The 20,499-nt window shown below is 37.3% G+C and overlaps 1 protein-coding gene across 4 annotated transcripts in view; it reads left to right on the top strand.

The window, feature by feature from the left end:
* Positions 1–20,499, top strand: part of PUS7L (pseudouridine synthase 7 like) — a 35,554-nt gene that overhangs the window by 6,722 nt on the left and 8,333 nt on the right. For 3 of the 4 annotated variants that reach the window (XM_089920563.1, XM_022572410.3, XM_022572411.3), the window contains 6 exons: positions 4,930–5,089; positions 6,832–7,024; positions 10,213–10,311; positions 14,351–14,432; positions 15,985–16,265; positions 19,647–19,700. In XM_089920563.1, the coding sequence (XP_089776689.1) occupies positions 4,930–5,089; positions 6,832–7,024; positions 10,213–10,311; positions 14,351–14,432; positions 15,985–16,265; positions 19,647–19,700 (869 nt within the window). The remainder of the gene's footprint in view (positions 1–4,929; positions 5,090–6,831; positions 7,025–10,212; positions 10,312–14,350; positions 14,433–15,984; positions 16,266–19,646; positions 19,701–20,499) is intronic. The other variant, XM_022572412.3, reaches the window with a different exon arrangement.

The raw sequence follows: 20,499 nt of genomic DNA, 5'->3' as shown, positions 1-20,499 counted from the left end.
ACTCTTTTCATCTCCTCAGACTGAAACTCTATGTCTGTTAGACAATAACTCTCTATTCCCTTCTCCCCTAGCCTCTCCTCTAGGTATCTCATATAAGTGGAATCATACAACTTTTGTCCTTTTGTGATTGGCTTATTTCACTTAGCTTATGGTTTTTTAAGGTTTACTTGTGTGTGTGTGTTAGAATTTCTTTACTGTGTTAGAATTTCTTTACTTTTTAAGGCTGAATAATATTCTGTTGTATGTATGCATACATCTTGTTATTTTGTTTATCCATTCATCTGCCAGTGGACACAGTTGCTTCCATCTTTTGGCTATCGTGAATAATGCGGCTATGAACATGGCTATATTGGTTTAAGTTCCTGTTTTCAGTTCTTTTGGGTATATACCCAAAAATGGAATTGCTGGATAATAAGGTAATTCTATGTTTAATTTTTTGAGGTAGTGGTATACTGTTTTCTTAGACACTTTTTTGAAGAAGGAATTTTATGAAATATTTAAGCGTCCAATGACATTTTCATTTTAGGTATTGCATTTATCAGCTCTAGAAGTTTTATTTGGTTCTTTCTTAGGTCCTCAATTTCCTGTTACGTTCATGTTTTCCTATAATCTTTGAGCCTTTTTATTTTTTTAAGTTTTTAAATTTATTTTTGTCTGCGTTGAGTCTTTGTCGCTGTGCACGAGCTTTCTCTAGTTGCTGCGAGCGGGGGCTACTCTTCCTTGCAGTGGGTGGGCTTCTTATTGTGGTGGCTTCTCTTGTTGTGGAGCATGGGCTCTAGGCACATGGGCTTCAGTAGTTGTGGCACGTGGGCTCAGTAGTTGTGGCTCACGGGCTCTAGAGCGCAGTTTGAGCCTATTTTTAATGGGTCTTTAAAAATATTTGTCTGCTAATTTCATCTCTGTTGTTTCTGGGTCTGTTTCTATTGACTGACTTTTATTTGGTTCATGGGTCATATTTTCCTGCTTCTTTGCATGTCCAGTACTATTTTTTGGAGGTCAGACATCGTGAGTGTTATCTTGTTGAGTGTCTGGATTTTGTTGTCTTGTTTTAGAGAGTGTTGAACATGCTCTAGCAGGTAGGAAGTAGTTTGCAGATCCATCTGAGGCTTCATCTTGAATTTTATTAATGGAGGTCCAGAGTAGGGTTTACGCTAGTCCTGTCATATAGCTCTACTATGTATTTAAGGAGCCTATCCACACTGGACCTGATAGAGATGAAAACTACTAGAATTTGAGCTGATGTTTTAATGGGATGAGCCTTTGGGGCATTGGGAAAGAACGAGTATATTTTGAATGGGGGTGGGACATAAAGTATTAGAGCCAGAAGGTAGATTCTCAGTATCTGAGAAGACTCTCAGTGGCTGGTGTGACGAATGGAACATGACAGAAGTGACGGTGTGTAATGTCTAAGGCTAGGTCATAAAAGGTATTGCACTTTTTGCGCACAGTTCTTGGATGGCTCACTTTGGGGTAAGCTAGCTACCAGACTTTAGGGCTATTAAAGCAGCTCTTTGGAGAGGAACTGAGGCCTTCCGCTAATAGCCAGTACCAACTTGCCAGCCATGTGAGTGAGTGATCCCCTTGGAAACGGATCCTCCAACTCCTGTCAGGAGTTTTGAGTAACTGCAGCCCTAGCCACATTGTGCTGCAACCTCCTGAGAGAGCCTGAGCTAGAACCCACCAAACCACGGTGCTCTTGAATTCCTGCTCCAGAGAAGTTCTGAGAGATAAGTGAACATTGTAAGCCAGTAGGGTTTGGGGCAACTTGTTACACAACACTAGATAAATGATATGTAACATTTAATGCTAGGCATGCAGATTACTACTCAGCAAGGAACTCGAGGGGTCACCTATGCAGATTTCTGGAACACGTTCTCTTACTCTGCACTATGAATTCCAGCCCACTGGGCCTTCTTGAACTCCAGCCTCAGCAAGACCACTGTGCTCTACTTGGATTCCTCCTCCCTGGCCCAGAAAGTACCCCTAGTTAGAAAACCATGTGTTTTTTTTTGTTTTTTTTTTTGCGGTACGCGGCCTCTCACTGTTGTGGCCTCTCCTGTTGCGGAGCACAGGCTCCGGACGCGCAGACTCAGCAGCCATGGCTCACGGGCCCAGCCGCTCCGCGGCATGTGGGATCCTCCCGGACCGGCGCACTAACCCGTGTCCCCTGCATCGGCAGGCGGACTCTCAACCACTGCGCCACCAGGGAAGCCCAAAACCATGGTATTTTAAGACTCACCTCGTTTGTTTTGCGTTTCCTTTTGGATCACAGTTCTGTGATGCCTTTAGTCCGGGGTCCAAAGACAGGTGTTTCATATGTTTTGTCTAGTTTTCTGTTTGTTTACAGTGGGAGTTCAAGGTTGGTACCAATTATTCCAACATGGTGCTAGAAGTGGAAGTCTCTAAAATTGAATTTTAAAATTTAGCATAGTTGATTTTCTTTTCCAATACTTCATTTATTCCAAGTAATTAAGAAAATGTTATAAATCTTATAAATTCAACATAAATTTGGTGATGTTTACATTTTCTTATATGCGCCAATATTATTTACTAACTTAATGAGATTTCAGTGTAAGAAAGACAAGTTTAAATCAATTAGATATTTTTAATTGGAATTACTTGAGTTTCATTACCTTAAGCATTCCAAGTGCATAAGACATTCATTAACACAAATACTAAAAACCGTGAATTTGATCGTCTTAAATATTTCTATTCTAAATTCTGTATCTTCATGGATAAAATATACCTATGCACTAAGGCTAATCAGCAGCAAACTGATACAATCTCAAACAATTTGGAGGCTCCTTAGATGGCTGAGCTTGCCTAATGACCTGTGAGTGACATGCCTAGATTGTCAGGGACAGATCTGACACATTGAACTCTCGTTATCAAACACATGTACTTTAAAACTTTAAGTGTTGCTCTCCTAGCCTTCTTACTTTATATAATACACTTTCTTGGTCTGTTTTTCACAGTTTGTACCTCCTAGCCAGGCTGCCGCAACACTTTTAAGATATTTTAGTGGTGTCTAATTCCGTAGATTTGGTATATTTGAAAGACTACTATATTTTTTCACATTATTACTAATTGATTCTCAAATGTTTGGTTCCAGGACTAGTATAGCTCTTATAAATTACTGTGAACCCCAAACCGCTTTTGTTTATGTGTTAATTGTATTTAACCTATTAGCAATTTAAAATGAATTTTAAAAGATATGAATTTATTTAAAATAATCTATTTTATTCATCGATGAAGGTGGTCAAAAGGTACAAACTCCCAGTGATAAAATAAATAAGTCCTGGGATATAATGTACAGCATGGTGACTACGGTTAATAATACTGTGTTGTATATTTGAAAGTTGCTAAAGGAGTAGATCTTAACAGTTCTCATCACAAGGAAAAAAATTTTGTAGTGATCATTTCACAATATGTACAAATATTGAAGCATTATTGCTGATTTTAAAAACTTTTTCATAAATGCATGTTTTTCTTCATATTTTTGGGACTTGCTATTTTCATGTTTTTTGAGGTTATTTATATAGAGATCTAAAGAACATACAGATCTTTCCCTTTCTTTTAAACAGCATGATTTCTAAAGTGTAGATATTACAAGCTTTTGTTTAGCTATTTCATATGTTCAGAGGTAGATAGATAGATAGGTAAATTTCACATCCTTCTACTTCCTGAGTCACATGTACGTTCAACGTTCATTTTTCTTAGCGCTCTCCTCAGAGACCCATGTAGCTGCTGCTGACACTTACAAGAGGTGCACAAAACAGAAATTATTCTGCAGAAAACTTTGAATTTCCTTTTCATGATTTGAGGGAAAAGGGCAGTACTTTGAAGCATCTTATATGTATATGGTGAACTGAGGATTGAGGTATTTTGTTACTGTCAATGTTGGCAGGTTATATAGGCCAACAAGTTGGGGGGCTGTTTTGGTGGCCGTTACTGCGCTTGTTCCTCCTTCCTCTTCTGCAACCTCACTCCTGCTCTCTCATCTAGTAGACATTTGAAGCAGCTAGCATGAAGCAAGTATGGTTTTATTTCCTGGTTTGCTGGCCTGGAACTCCCAGTCCGTGGGGTGCACAACTTCAAGAGATAAATTATAACATGGTGTTCAGTGTCACAATATAGATAATGACAGCTAGTGGAGACATGCAGATTTAAGTAATTAACTTCCTGTAAAGTTCATTTATTCATTCATTCAATAAATACTTGAATACTTACTATGTGTTAGGCTGAAGATATAATGGTCAATAAGATAGGGCTTCCCTGGTGGCGCAGTGGTTGAGAGTTCGCCTGCCGATGCAGGGCACACGGGTTCGTGCCTCGGTCCGGGAGGATCCCACATGCCACGGAGCGGCTGGGCCCGTGAGCCATGGCCGCTGAACCTGCGTGTCCGGAGCCTGTGCTCCGCAACGGGAGAGGCCAAGGCAGTGAGAGGCCCGCGTACCACAAAAACAAAAACAAAAACAAGACAAACGTGATTGCTGCTGTGGCCATTGGGTCTTGAAGCATGAATAGAAGTATGGCAAATAGTAAATGGAGGGAGCACATGAAGTCTCTAGTCCATCCAAGGATTGTGAGGAGTTCTCTGTGTTAGGATTATAGGTTATATGAATGGGAGTGGCACATGCGGAGACTGGAAGGGTAGATTAGGGCTAATGTGACTGGGGCCAGTATGAACGTCAGATCAGGGAATTTGGATTTTTGTTTTTCTGTAAGACTTTAATGAGCCCACTGGCATTTTAAAAATGAGCGCTGAAATCCATGAGGTTTTGTATTTTACTGGTTGTATTTTGATTTAAAAGTACTCATTATTTAAATTAGTGATTTGATTCATTATAATGATCTGTCAATCTGCTAAGAATGTAATTGATGTATGTTAGCTGTTTTTTTTGTAATCGGGGATTGTTTTTGTTTCAGCCTTTACCCTACGAAAAGAAAATCTGGAAATGTTTGAAGCAGTTGGTTTTTTAGCTATCAAACTTGGAGTGATTCCTTCGGATTTTAGTTATGCAGGACTTAAAGACAAGAAAGCCATCACTTATCAAGCAATGGTTGTTAGAAAAGTGACACCAGAGAGGTAATAAGATGTTACTTTAAAGGACAGACTTTATTTTCTTATTGCATCAAAAACTCAGAATAATACTGGGAGCATATTAATCTCACTATCAATAGTAATTGATTACAGGCTTACTCAGCACATATTCTGCATTAATAGTATAATTATCTTCTAAATAGAGTTTTGTTGTTGAACAAAACAAAACTCTATTTAGAACTCTAAACTCTATTTAGAAACAAAACTCTATTGAACAACAAAACAAAACTCTATTTAGAAGATAATACATGTTTATTTAGAAGATAGTACATGTATTATTTAGAAGATAACACGTGTTTTTAGAAGAAATACATGTTTATTATAGAAGATTTAGAAAATAAAATAAAAAAGAAATTAAATGTCACAAAAAGTTATCTTACTCAGAAATAACCACAATAACATTTTGATCCATTTCCTTCCAGTCTTTTTTCAAATACTGTGCTACATACAGATGCTACAAAGCCATTTTTTACATATGTGAAAATCGCCCTGTGTGTGTAATTTATATTTTACTTATAAAAATAATTAGTATTCTTAATGAAAATTTATGTCATGAAATATTTCAGAGTCATGTTCATTATACAGACTAATTTATTTAACATTCCTCTGTTTTAGGACATAGAAATTTGTTCCAGTTTTTCACTGTAAATACTACTGTGATTAATATGATTGTACTTAAATCTGTGCCTTGTGGATACTTTCCTCAAGATAAAGTTCAGAAAGTTGAATCATTGAACCAGAATTCTGCCTAACTTGATATAATATTGATATATTAATCTTTAGTCATCAGATGTTTAAGTATTCACTACTTGCAGGTAGATGTTTCTAAGTTCTTATATGTGGGACAAAAAAAATTGTTTATGATTTTGTCTTTGTGGTCAAGAAGTGCAGTATAGTAAGAGAGAATGACTTTAGATGTTAAAAGGTATTTAGATGTTAAAAATTAGTTTTTAACCATCAAAGACAAAACAAGTTATTAGTTTCTAGGAGGAGCAGGTACTTTGATTTGGCTTATGGGTAGGGGATTTTAATTATCCATCAACTAACAGTAAGATTTTAGCAGATGCAGAAAATCTGAAGATAGTTTAGAGGGGCAGTAAGCTAAAAAGTCTGCCTAATAAAGCAGAGAGTTCCTGTAAGGACTACAGAAAATAAGATGTAAAGAAGAATTTACATCAGTTCTTACAGGATCTTAAAAGTTAGGCTAAGACAATTGGAATCTATTATTTAGATGTTGGTGAAAAATTGAAAATTTGAATAAGGAAGTGTTCAGAGCAGAATTTTAGGAAAATCCTCTGGCACTAGTGGTTTTTTGGTAACATTGGAGAAAGAGAGACTGAGGAGGAAAGGAGCAAAGTCTAAGGACAGGAAGAGCAGAGAACAGTTAAGAGGTTCTATCCCTTGAACTAAGAAGTCAGAAGGCTACATAGATAGAGTAGTAGCATTAGGTATATGTGTTCCAGTTCTTAAAATAACTCTTAATATGTTCCTATGATAAAGGGTTTTTAGTGTACATTTGTTGAAATAAATGAAAGATGTGTTTTTGAAATAGTTCCCCCAATTTTTGTTTTAGTATTCTGATACAAGTGGTTGTCTGCCAACTGTCATTTAAACTTTATTTAAACTAATTTTTTGACATTTTTAACATAATTTTTTAATGTTTAAGCATTTAAACTAATTTTTTAAATGTAAGATTTAACTGAGTCTGTATGATTTATCATTTATAGGTTGAAAAATATTGAAAAAGAAATTGAAAAGAAAAGAATGAATGTGTTTAATATTCGGTCTGTAGATGATTCCCTTAGACTCGGTCAGCTCAAAGGAAATCACTTTGATATTGTCATCAGAAATTTAAAAAATCAAATAAATGATTCTGCAAACCTGAGAGAGAGAATTTTGGAGGCAGTAGAAAATGTTAAGGTAAGAAAACTGCACTTTTTAAAAAAATTTATTTTTGGCTTAGTTGGGTCTTAGTTGCTGTACGCGGGATCTTTCATTGCGGCATGTGGGCTTCTCTCTAGTTGTGGCGCATGAGCTCTAGAGTGCACGGGCTCTCTAGTTGTGGTGAGCGGGCTTAGTTGCCCCACAGCAGGTGGGACCTTAGTTCCCCAACTAGGGATCAGACCCGTGTCCCGTGCATTGGAAGGCGGATTCTTAACCACTGGACTACCAAGGATGTCCCCAAACTGCACTTTAAAATAGAGTACTATAGGAAAATCTTTATAGTCCCTTCCTTTACATTGAGATAAGAAGGGAAATTTTTCTTTTTCTTTTGTACCTTTTTATTGCATGTATAATTATTTTTTAAAATGATAATTAGGGCCATTTGACTTATTTTTTTATTTTTCTTCTTAGTACACATTTTTGTATTGAAAAACACAACTTTAGTGTAATAAAAAAAAATTGTATAGTGTTCCTCAGTGTGGGGGTAAAAACTATCTGTATAAAAAGACAGATTTTTTTTTTTTTTAGTATCTGTCATATAGAGTAGTATTTCAGGCAAAGAGATTAATTTTGGGGGAAACTTTGTCTAGTAATTCTTTTCAGAAATCTTTGGCAAATAGTTTTTATATTACTTTTCAGAATCTTTTTTCTCTTCAGTCTAATTTTGAATTTTGTTTCAGTGCATACAAATGATAAATCATATACATATTGTCTTACAGTAAAAAAATTACTTACCATAAGTTTTTAAATGACATTTGCCAGGCATCTAAATATGCACATACAACCATAGCCTTCATTCTGATTATGTAGACTATGGGTTCAGCAAACTTTTTTCTGTAAAGGGCCAGATAATAAATATTTGTGGTTTTGTAGGCATATGGTCTCTGTTGCAGGTACTCTACTGCTGTTGTGTGGAAGCATCCATGGACAATATGTAAATGAATGAGCATGGCCATGTTCTAATAAAAACCTTGTTTACAAAAACAGGTGTTGGGCCAGATTTGACTTGTGGGCCAGTTAATAGCTTGCTAACTCCTGATCTAGACCCATAATGCTCAACCTGGGGTGCTTTTAAAACATTTCAGCAGTCTGTCTCTTCTCCCAAACCAATTAAATAAGAACATTTGGGGGCTTCCCTGATGGCGCAGTGGTTGAGAGTCCGCCTTCCGATGCAGGGGACACGGGTTCGTGCCCCGGTCTGGGAAGATCCCACATGCCGCGGAGTGGCTGGGCCCGTGAGCCATGGCCACTGAGCCTGCGCGTCCGGAGCCTGTGCTCTGCAACGGGAGAGGCCACAACTGTGAGAGGCCCACGTACTGCAAAAAAAAAAAAAAAAAAAAAAAAAATACATTTGGGGATGCAGCTTAGGCATTAGCATTTTAAAAAAAACTCCATAAGTGATTCTTCTCTACAGCTAACACTGAGAAACACAGATCTAAGTTTCTGACCACAAAGACCTTTTTACACAATTTTATGCCTCTCCAGCAGGAAAACAAACAAACAGAAATCAGGTTTTAATCAATGTCATGCCTAACAGGAAAATATCTTCCAACTAAAGATTTTTAAAATCTTTAAAATATACAGGCATTCCCTGATTATATACTTTTTATATGGTTGTTTTTTCCTTTTCTTCTAGACCTACCTAAGATTCTTTTTTTTTTTTTTTTCCCCTGATAAACTATTAAAAAGATATCCCTTAGAAAAGGGAGTGGGGTTTTCCGAACTCTGATAGCATTTATTGCCAGACTTTCATTTGGTATTTATGCATATACATTTTAAAATCCCCACTAGGAATAATCTTAGATTTAGCCAACTTTCCTTTAGCTCTCATGATGAGGGGAAGGAAGTTGAGAAGTCCTGAAAATAAGAAGTTTTTGGAGTTTTGTTTTAAAGGGTTATAAACCTTTTGTTATGTAACCAACCCTAAGTAATTTGGAGGGGTACTTAAAACTCTTCTGGTGTTTGGAGGATATTGTGTAATGTTATTTTTCCAAATTTGAAATAATTAGAAGTATTTAACTGTGAGATTTAATACAGGGAGTACTTATTCTATCTGCAGTTGATCTTTGTGGCATGAGGTCAGGACGCAGTTCCTTGTGCACCATGCTGATTACAAATTATCTTAGCATCTTTTATTGAACAGTCCTGGCGTTGATGCTTGATAATCATTGTTGAATGAATATATATTCCCCCATAAAGTGAGTGTAGAGAACTCTTTTGTCTTTCAAGAAACCATCTGGGCCTGGGGTTTGCTTTGTGAGAACATGTTTAACCACTGACCAATGTCTTTAATGGTTGCAGTGGTAAATTACAATTTTCTATTCCTGCTGAAGTGACTCCATGCCATTGCCTTGGCGCAGGCTTTCAGAAACTGAGATAATCGAAAAACGAACCATTATATATAAAGAAGCCAAGACTTGCTGGGTTTGAAAATAAATCTGCTTTGTATTTCAAGCATCTCCAGACAGCAGAAGTCTCAAAATCAGAGCTTGAGGGCAAAGTGCAGATCCAGTACTAGGTAACCAGTACATCCCAGTTTTCCCAGAACTTTCATGAGTTTAGCACCAAGAGTCCCACATTCCAGAAAACTCCTCAGTAATGTGAATGAAAAGCTGACATATTTTTAAAGATTTTTCACTTATTTCTAACTTCTAATCATTTGTTCTTTTCCTTTCTATATTTTAACTGTATAGTATTTCTCAGCCCATTTGGCATCCATGTGCGTATTGCCAATTACAAGATTCTTTTATTGAAATAAATACAAGAAAGACTTGATTACATATTCCGACACAATAATTGTATTTATTTATCTTAGTTTGGGGCTATAACAAAGAACCATAGACTGGGTGATTTTTAAACAAGAGAAAATTACTTCTCATAGTTCTGGAGGCTGGAAGCCTAAGATCAGGGTTCCTGCCCGGTCTTCTTATTGTATTCACACACTGCAGAAATAGAGTGGGCTAGTTCTACCACCATTTCTTATAAGGGCACTAATCCTATTCATGAGGGCTCTATCCTCATGACCTAATTACCTCCCCAAATCCCCACCTCCAAACACCATCAGATTGGAGGTTAGGATTTCAACATATGACTTTTGGTGGCTCACAGGCATGCGGTCCATAACAATATACTTTTAATTAATTGATTTTTTTTTGTATTTATAGAATAAAGGGTTTGTGAATTACTATGGACCACAGAGATTTGGGATGGGAAGGAAGGTTCACACAGACCAAATTGGATTGGCTTTGCTGAAGAGTGAAATGGTATGGATTCTTTAAAAGTATGGACTTAGCTGTTTTGTCAGTTGTCCTTACTACATAAGCCTGCTCCTTGCTTTCTTAACCCAGCATATAAAGGCAGCTATACCACCGCATACATATACCATACATTACATCATGTTTATTGAGCAGCCACTATATTCTTGGTATCACATTATAACAAAGCAAACTGTATGTGATGCCCCTTGTATTTAATACCTGCTTGAGACTAACAGGGACTTGACCAGCGCTCATCAAATTCTTAGTGAGCTGAATAGAGGATTTTGAGAAAGTTAAACCCTGATTCGAGAAATCTGGTATCAGATATTATGCAAGATAGGAATTTACCCAATGGCAGAGGCCAAGAGGAACAGCAAATTTGAAAAAGAAAATCTGGCTAGTTTCAAATGAAACTAAAACTGCATGTCACAAGCCACATTTGCCCAATTATTATATTATATATTTTTAAAATGTATGTTACATATATATAATTACATATTATATATACACACATATATTTTCACACTGATTACAGTATACATAATAGAGAAAACCCACAAAACTATGAAAATTATATATTTGAGCAAATGCAGTATTATTCATATAATAGTGTCATGCTTACTCATTTGTGTTCTGATATGTTTTCTTGAGTGGAAGAGAAAGGAACAGTAAAAGCACTTGTGAGAAGCATTGTGCATGTGAACATCATCTTACACATGGAAATAAGGTTGACAGCTGGTGATGTAGACCACATCTGCAAAACTGCAGTCAGTCTGGGCTTAACATTTCAGAGGGAGTTTAGCAAGTGGGATATAACTGATATGATAAAAGGGTCTAGAAACTGTATTGATGAGAAATGATTAACTGAAAAGTGTTTTTTCAGTCTAGAAAACTCTGAAGAGGAAATTAACTTATAAAGTATTGGAAATTTTGTCATATGGAAGAAGAATTTAATAGTTAGGGGTCTGAAGAATGCATCATGTGTTCTGTTTGAGTTCTGCCAGTTGTCTAATATGTCACTATAGGCAGGTTAATTAATTTTCCCAGCCTCAGTTTTCTTATCTGTAAAATGGACATAATACGTATTTTACAAGATGTTCGTGAGAAGTAAATGAGATAACTTTTGTGAAAGCACCTAGCGTAGTGTCAGGCTCATAGTAAGATGAATGTTCAAAAATATGATTAGACTGTTAATTGTCTGGTTTTAACAGTGGTAGAAATTCAGGGGGCCAAGTTTTAGCCTAGTGTAAGAAAGACTTTTCTAAGAGTTGTCCAAAGAAATGGGCTTCCTCCTCCGCCACGCCCCACCCCAAGAACTGGAAATTCCTCTTGCTATCATGACATTTAAACAAAAGCTGGCTGGCTACCCCTTCAATGGCTACCTCTTTCAAACTTCATATTCCATGCTCCTAATTATTTGTAAACTTGCTAGACTATTGGTTATCAATTATTTCTGTGGAACAAATTACCCCAAAACTTAGTGTATTAAAACCACAAGCATTTATTATCTCACTATTTCTGAGGATCAGGAATCTGGGAGCAGCTTAGCTGGGCATTTTTGCATCAGGGTCTCTCATGCATTTGCAGTTATCTATCAGCCTGGGTGGTCTCTGAAAACTTGAGTGGGTACCAAGGATCTACATCCAAGCTCACTCTCATGGTTGTTGGCAGGAACCTTGAGTTTCTTGACATAGTGGTACTCGTGGCATGGCTTTCCCCAGAGAGAGGAGTCCAAGAGCACAAAAGAGAGAGAGAGAGAGAGAGAGACCACAACAGAGAGAGAGAGGGAGACCACAACAGAAACCTCATGGATAACCAACAAGCACCTACTGTATAGCACAGAGAACTCTGCTCAATATTATGGAATAACCTAAATGGGGAAAGAATTTGAAAAAGAATAGATACATGTATATGTATAGCTGTATCACTTTGCTGTACACCTGAAACTATCACAACATTGTTAGTCAACTGTACTCTGACATAAAATAAAAAGTTTAAAAAAAGTAGGGTCATATATCTCTTTTTTTTTTTTGCGGTACGTGGGCCTCTCACTGTTGTGGCCTCTGCCATTGCGGAGCACAGGCTCCGGATGCGCAGGCTCAGCGGCCATGGCTCACGGGCCCAGCCGCTCCGCGGCATGTGGGATCTTCCCGGACGGGGGCATGAACCCATGTCCCCTGCATCGGCAGGTGGACTCTCAACCACTGCGCCACCAGGGAAGCCCGGTCATATATCTCTTGACACGCTCTCTTTGCTAAAGGAAATAGAATATTCCTTCAGAGAAATGAAATGAGAAAAAAGTTGCAGTTTGGTAAAATGGAGGGGAGTAATTCCTTTTCAGAGGATACAGTTTTTAGCCTCATAAAAGTTCTTTAAAAATAGAGCATTTATTCTTTTCTTCATTCATTCATACTCAATAAATATTCATTGAATAAAAAAAGAAAAAAGAAACTTCAGTGTCTTTCATAGCCTAACCTTGGGAGGGACAGACCTTCACTACTTCCGTATTCCACGGTCATGCCAACCCTGATGAGTGTGGGAGAGGACTGCCCAGGCGTGAGCACCAAGTGCTTGAGACCATTGGGGCTGTCTTAGAGGCTGGCTCCCACAGCTGGAAAGGCAGATTTTTTTTTTTCCTTTTGCTTGAATTACGCCCTCCCCAACCTTTACATTCCTTATGTCTCAATTTAAATTTTCATCCCACTACCCAAGGATTAGTGAATTCCCCTTATCTTGTGACTGCACAGCCTCCTAGACTTCCCATTTCAGGTTTGATTACATTTTATAATCATTGCTTATTTAATCTTTTCCAGTAAACAGAGACCACAAGTCTCTTGCTCAACACTCTATCCCTGGTATCTCCACAGTGCCTAGCACATGGCAGATGCTTAATAGTATTTGTTTGAATGAATGAATAATGTTAACAGAAGAATGAGTGGGAGATTTGGTTGCTTGACCTATTTTAAGATCCTTTCCGGGCTTCCCTGGTGGCGCAGTGGTTGAGAGTCCGCCTGCCGATGCAGGGGACACAGGTTCGTGCTCCGGTCCGGGAGGATCCCACATGCCACGGAGCAGCTGGGCCCGTGAGCCATGGCCGCTGAGCCTGCACGTCCGGAGCCTGTGCTCCGCAACGGGAGAGGCCACAACAGTGAGAGGCCCGCATACCTCAAAAAAAAAAAAAAAAAAAAGATCCTTTCCTACTCTAAGGCACATACTTAGAAATAAGTTGTGCTGGAGACAGTGATAAAATATAGGAACTAGTAGATACCTTTTTTTTTTTTTTTTAAAAGGAGCATCCTTTAATCTATTTGGGTTTTAAAAGAAAACATTAGGGCTTCCCTAGTGGCGAAGTGGTTGAGAGTCCGCCTGCCGATGCAGGGGACACGGGTTTGCACCCCGGTCCGGGAAGATCCCACGTGCCGCGGAGCGGCTGGGCCCGTGAGCCATGGCCGCTGAGCCTGCGCGTCCGGAGCCTGTGCTCCGCAACGGGAGAGGCCACAACAGTGAGAAGCCCGTGCACAGCAAGCAAAAAAAAAAAAAAAAACATTAAAGTTGGCAATTTTTAAAAATGACTGGCAATTAGTTTTAAGACCACAGAATTCTGAGACTTGAGAACACAAATGAAATTAGTGGCTTGCCATTCCCCTATGCTTGTTCCTTCCCTTATTTTTGTTGTGTATTTTTGTTGGCTAAGTCTTGAGTTTTATGTCATCACTTAATACTTGTGTTCATAGTTCGATGATAGAGGCAAAGAATGACAGAAGAAGAACTGTGGAAGTGGTGGGGGAGCACTTTTCCAGTCCATAATATTTTAAACCTATGTATCAGGTTGCTTTGTACAGGAGGTTAATTCTAAATTTAACATTGTTTAACTTTTGAACACTTAAAGACAAAATTGCCACGTAAAATATCATGTTAAATGCTTATTCTTGTTCCTTTGTTAAATGTCTGGCATTTGTTAGATGTCAGACAATTTGTACCTTTTTAAAAAAAGTAAGTAAGTTTTCATTTTCATTTAACACGTTTGCTTGTTTGGTTTTTAAAGGTGAAGGCTGTACAATTATTTCTTACACCAGAAGAATTGGATGATCCTGTAAATAGAGCAAAGAAATATTTTCTTCAGACTGGTACTTAAAAAGTTTCTTTACCCCATACATAACCATGCAGATACATAATATAAGTGTTATGTCAGCAGGAGGGCATTCATTACAACATAAATATGATAAGAAATAGACTGTAATATATTGTATATTAAAGCATTTTTATTACGTGCCCTAGGCACTCCATTTTTGGCCAGATCTCTGGGATTTTTGTCTGTTCTAATTCTTGCTTGGAGGTAGGGGTGAGGGAAAAGATGCTGAGTTTTTCTTGGCCTAAATCCTCGAAGGATTTAGGTATTGATGGAAGTATAATTCACTACAATCAGAGGAGACTGAAAAAATAAACTAAATAAAAGTACATTTGTTATATCTGATACTTTGTGCATTGTTTTTGATCTAGTTGCCATTTAGCCCTGATTGCTGATTTTGAAAACTTTAGCCCAATATATGTAGAATGCTTAATGAGAAGCACTAAAAGAAAGTTGTTACGAGTGTGGGTTCTAGAGTCAATCTACGTGGGTTTAGCTCTCAACTTTAGTACTTCACAGCTGTACAGTCTTGTGCAAGTCATTTAGTTTCATTCTTTTAGTTTCTTCATCTGCAAACTGAAGCTAATAATGGTACCTAAAAGACTGTCATGAGATTTAAATAAGATAATAGATATAATGCTTTTAATATAGTGCCTGGCACGTTCTGAATACTGAATAAATATTACTTGTATTTAAACAATAACGGCAACTGTAGCATTTTAGAGTCATTCAAATATATGATCGATATATACGTGCATATTGAATTTCACTTACATTGAAATAAAGGACATCAGTTTTCAAATATCTCCATTCATTGTTTTAAATTATGTACATAGTACCTATATGTAATGATTCATAGGAGAAAAATATTTTTATGCCGCACCAGAATCTGTAAATAGTGTGAGCATTTCAAATCGTTATGAGTAATCTAAGTAATACTAAGGAAAATTCAAAATTGCATCTATTGTAGGGTCCTGAGAAAATAATTTCCTTTTGGCAATGATTCTTAAACTTTAGCGTGCTTAAGAAACCTGGTGCATTTATTAAAATGTGGAATCCAAGGCCCTACCTGAATGACCATCTTTGCCATGGAGTCCAGTAACCTAGTTTTAAAAAGCCTCCTACTATCAAGACCTAATAGTACACTTGAAGGATCCAGATGTCAGCCCTTTCGTATTCAAAAAATTCTGTGTAAAATGTCTGTAATAGCTCTTTAAAAATCTCTAAGCTCAGGGGTTTATGTAATGCTTTTAAAAAAAAAAAGTCCTCTAAATAACTGCAAATTAGTTTATCTCCATCCTGAAGTTGGAGTTACTAATGTTGTGCTCTTTTTAAAGCAGGGAAAGTGATTGAGCCATATGATGAATGATCTTTATTAAAAACAAACAAACAAAACACCTCTTCAGGTGTAGCTCTGGTTTATAGTTGGTGCTGAGCATCATCTTCATATTCAGGTTCCCAGGATAGCTCAGTTCATTTAGAGAGCGTGGTAAAGGTCTTAATAACTGGCCTTTAAATAAAAATGACTAACTGATCTTCGCTTTATTCAGAGGATGCTAAAGGCACACTTTCACTGATGCCTGAATTCAAAGTTCGGGAGAGAGCATTGTTGGAGTCCTTGCATCGCTTTGGCGTGACAGAGGAGGGCTGTATCCAGGCGTGGTTCTCTTTCCCCCATTCCATGCGCATATTCTATGTTCATGCATATAGCAGCAAAATCTGGAATGAGGCAGTATCTTACAGACTTGCAACCTATGGATCAAGAGTGGTGGAGGGTGATTTGGTCTGTTTGGATGAAGATATTGATGATGAGCATTTACCAAGTAGTAAAGTAAGTGTCATTTCATCAAGAGTAGTTACCACACCAGGAATACTAATTTTCAGAAGCCCTTATTTTAGAAACAATTTAAAACTAAACATGCTCTTCTTCTTTTTTTAACTTATATTTGCTCATCTCCTGCTTCTACTCTGCTGTCAGCTGACGCTTAACACCTATTGAATGGAAAAATAAAAATAGTTAGTGGTATGAAATGAAAGTTACAAAGATAGTAAACCTTCCTTTAAAGAACACATTCTTTAGAATAAGATTTTTATAATAATGGTATATAGGGTATGTAATGTCATGTGCGTTTCTTTTATATAGGTGCGATTTTACAACTTGCTTTTTCCCCTCTTAACAGTATCTTAGAGGCATTTATATTAATGAAATATAATTTTGTATTATAAAAATTGATCCATTTCCTCCCCATCCAACTAGTATTTTTATAGTATTTTAATCTCTGTGGGATTGAACTAAATAATGAAATTTAATTCCGTAAATCATGTAAGGAAATTTATTTTATAGTATTGTAATGCAAAAAGAGCAGACTATTCTCCATCATTATCTTAATTCAGTCTCACAAATATATTTTTAAAATTAATGAAGGGATTTGAGTAGTGCTTTTGTATATAACATCATAAAATCATTGACCTTTAGAGGACAAAAAGATTTTAGAGACCCTCTTTTCTAATTCCCATTGTATAGAAATGAAATTGAGACCCAGGCTGGAGAGGAGACAGATTAAGTGACATAGGTAGCACTTAATCTGTTGTCTGATTCCTAGCCCAGATTAGTCTCTACTAGAGAAATTGTGGAGTGTAGAAAAGGTGTCAGCATCTAGAGATTGGGCATGGCCCAGTTTTTCAAAAATGGAGAAAAATAGACTGAACTTTCCATAAAGGAAGCTTGTTCTAAATTAATGGCAGAGTTCTAGATGTATGAATTAAGGATTTTTTTGGTTTCAAGTGATGGAAACCCACCTCAGACTAACTTAAGGAAAACAGACAGGAGTTTCTTGGCCCTCATAACTAAAAGCGCATGATTGATTCAGGCACAGCTGTATCAAGGGGCTTAAGCAGTGTCCTAAATCATCCATCTCATTTGCTTTATCTTGCAGCTCTGCTTTCCTCTCTGTTAGATCCATTCTCAGTTTCTTCTCCAGAAAAGAGGGCTTTTCTTTCCCAACAGTTTCAATCAAAGCCATGGAATTGAGCCTCAGTGGCTAGGAATGGCTTGGCTTGGGTCACACGTCCCCAGACCAGTTATTGTGGACTGGAGTATGTGATTGACAAAACCTATGTTCCAAGGGCTCCTTCCTGGAACCATCCCATCCAAACCACATTTAAGAACTGGGAGGAAAGCTCCCAGGAAAACGCAGGTGCACTACCAGAAAAGAGAGAGTAAAGGCTGAGTGATGAGTGAGCCAGAACAAAGATGTCTGCTTTACTATTTTATTAAATGAATGGCTTATGAATATTTAGATAAAGTGATCACTAAGAGCATAAATCATTAAGAATGGTCATTTAACTGAGACACAGACTCTGAAACCGTGTAAGAAAAAATCTAGCAGCATCGTAGGTTTTATTTTACCTCATATGAGTGGAAGAAGAGATATGTCAGTTGATTCCATTTTGATAAATAATGAAAAAAGCACAAGTTTTTTAACACCTTTCAGAAAACATGTCCGTTTAAATATTACCTAGGCAACACATTATTTAGTAGGTCAGCCATTTCTAATTCAGAGTTTCAGAAGTTAAAGGTTACTTTGACAAAATATAACAATAATCTCTGAAATGCATGTGTCTTATACGACTTCTTTGTTCCATGTAACATTTGCACGGATAGTTTTGTGATCAGGATTGAATCTGCTTTTCTTTCAGGAGATGTAGTAGAAAAGAGAATATTTTCTCCTTTACATTTTGCAGAGTTTCCTTTTATTAGCAGCAAAAAGTGTCTATATTTTTAAGATCAATCATTTATACTTTATTAGTTAGCACTGAGAAAAGAAAAGGCAGGAACTGGAGTCTCAAGACGTAAAATATGTATAACTGAATCACTTTGCTGTACACCTGAAACTAACACAGCATTGTTAATCAACTCTACTCCAATATAAAATAAAAAGTTAAAGAAAAAACCAAAATAAAACCAAAAAAAGACATAAAATATGAAAAGGAAAAAGACACACTAATATTTCTAATAAATGGTATATAGAACATGTCATGTTGTGCATCTACATTAAAAATTGTAGGAAACTGAGTCCCTTTTTGATAGAATTACTAGGACTACCTATATATCTTAATTTCAAGTGACTTGGCAGATTGTCGTATAGTTTTTTTGTGAACAAGATGGAGAAATGTGAGTTAGACTATGAGAATGGTGAATTCATCTTTGCAGAGCAGCCATACAGCAAAATCATGTTCGTTAATTTATTGATTGATATCAACCTGGAGGGAGTTCTCTAAAGACAAAACATGGTACTCTGTACTTGACCATGTTTGTTCAGTATTTTCATAAATTACTTAAATTGCAGCATTGTAGGTATGCTTATGAATTTGTGAAAGACAAAAAGCTGGAAGTAATGATGCAAGAGAGATCGTAGCCCCATGTATTTGGTCAGATCACATCTGGAGTGTTATGTCCATTTCTGAGTGCAGCAGTTAAAATGGGTTATTTACATGTAAACAAACAAATAAACCCAAAATGGAAAAACGAAAAAGGAGAGACATTATTGATAAGAGTAGGGAGAATTGGGAAAGCAAGCAGGTTTAGAGAAGATCTAGACATTATATTATATGATGAATGCTTTAGGAAAATGAGGCTGTTGTAATCCTCATGGAATGATGACAGCTGCCTTTATACTTGAGCTTTCATGTGCCCGAGAAATCAGAATTATTCTCTGTCCTAGAGCAACATTTCTCAAACGTAGCTTATCACTCACCTCTTTTTTTTTTTGCCTCGTATGTGTGACACCTATTACTAGTCTATGAAACGCATTTTGAGAAGCACTACTTCTCATAGATTATTATGACATTTGTTAGGGACAGAGGTTGGGTGGTCTCACAGAGGCAGATTCTTGATTCAGCATAGTAAGAAAAAACAACTTTGCAGTTTAGAAAAAGATCGTTGGTAACTGAGGTGAATGTGTTGCTTCAGAGTGTTAGCTGCCCAACATTCTCTGTGTATTTCCATGGAGTTATCAGGGCTTAAAGCAGGAAGAATCATTCTAATTTTTAAGTAGTCTACTCCTCTGGAAAGAAATTGTGAAAAGATCTTGTTTGGGTATGTGTATATTCAGCTAAGGAGTCAAATTGTACATAACAGAGTTAGGGAAAATTGAGGGAATTTGGAACATTTGAAAATCATCTGTACTTTCATCATGTTTTTAAACAATAGGTTCATCTAGTAACTGAAGAAGAGGAATCAGCTAATGCATATGCAATACATCAGGTAAACTTGCTTAAAAATTAGTATCATTTAGATCTAAATGTACACATTGTGCCCAAAAGACAATATATATTAACCAGTTCCCTTCCTTGCTCCTTTTTTTTACCACTTTTAATTCAGTTATAATTTATATAATAAAATTCACTCTTCTCAGTTTACAGTTCTGCAAGTTTTGATATACGTATAAAGTCATATGACCACCACAAAAATCAAGATAAAGAACAGTTTCATGTCTCCCCCAAACTTCCTGTGCCCCTTTGTAGCCACCCCACCCCTGCCCCAGCCCTGACTCAGCTCTTTTCTGTTCTATGGTTTTGCCTTTGAAAGAGTATCATAGAAATGGAATCATATAGTTTATGGCCTTTTGTGTCTGGCCTCTTTCAGTGAGCATAACGAATATGAAATTCAGTCATGTTGTGTGTATTTGAGTTTTTTACCTTGTTCCTTTTTCTGACTACCTTTTGGCTGCGTTGGGTCTTCCTTGCTGTGCGCAGCTTTTCTCTAGTTGTGGCGAGCGGGGTCTACTCTTCGTTGCGGTGCACGGGCTTCTCATTGCAGTGGCTTCTCGTTGCGGAGCACAGGCTCAAGGCACGTGGGCTTCAGTAGTTGTGGCACGTGGCTCGGTAGTTGTGGTTCGCGGGCTCTAGAGTGCAGGCTCAGTAGTTGTGGCTCATGGGCTTAGTTGCTCCACGGCATGTGGGATCTTCCCGGACCAGGGCTCGAACCCATGTCCCCTGCATTGGCAGGCGGATTCTTAACCACTGTGCCACCAGAGAAGCCCCATGTTTTTAAATAAGTAAGA

Source organism: Delphinapterus leucas, chromosome 11, assembly GCF_059928025.1.
Source record: "Delphinapterus leucas isolate spDelLeu-1000000601 "Yukka" chromosome 11, BTC_Dleu_Yukka2, whole genome shotgun sequence".
NCBI classification, from domain to species: Eukaryota; Metazoa; Chordata; class Mammalia; order Artiodactyla; family Monodontidae; genus Delphinapterus; species Delphinapterus leucas.
This window is presented reverse-complemented; position numbering and strand designations above follow the sequence as displayed.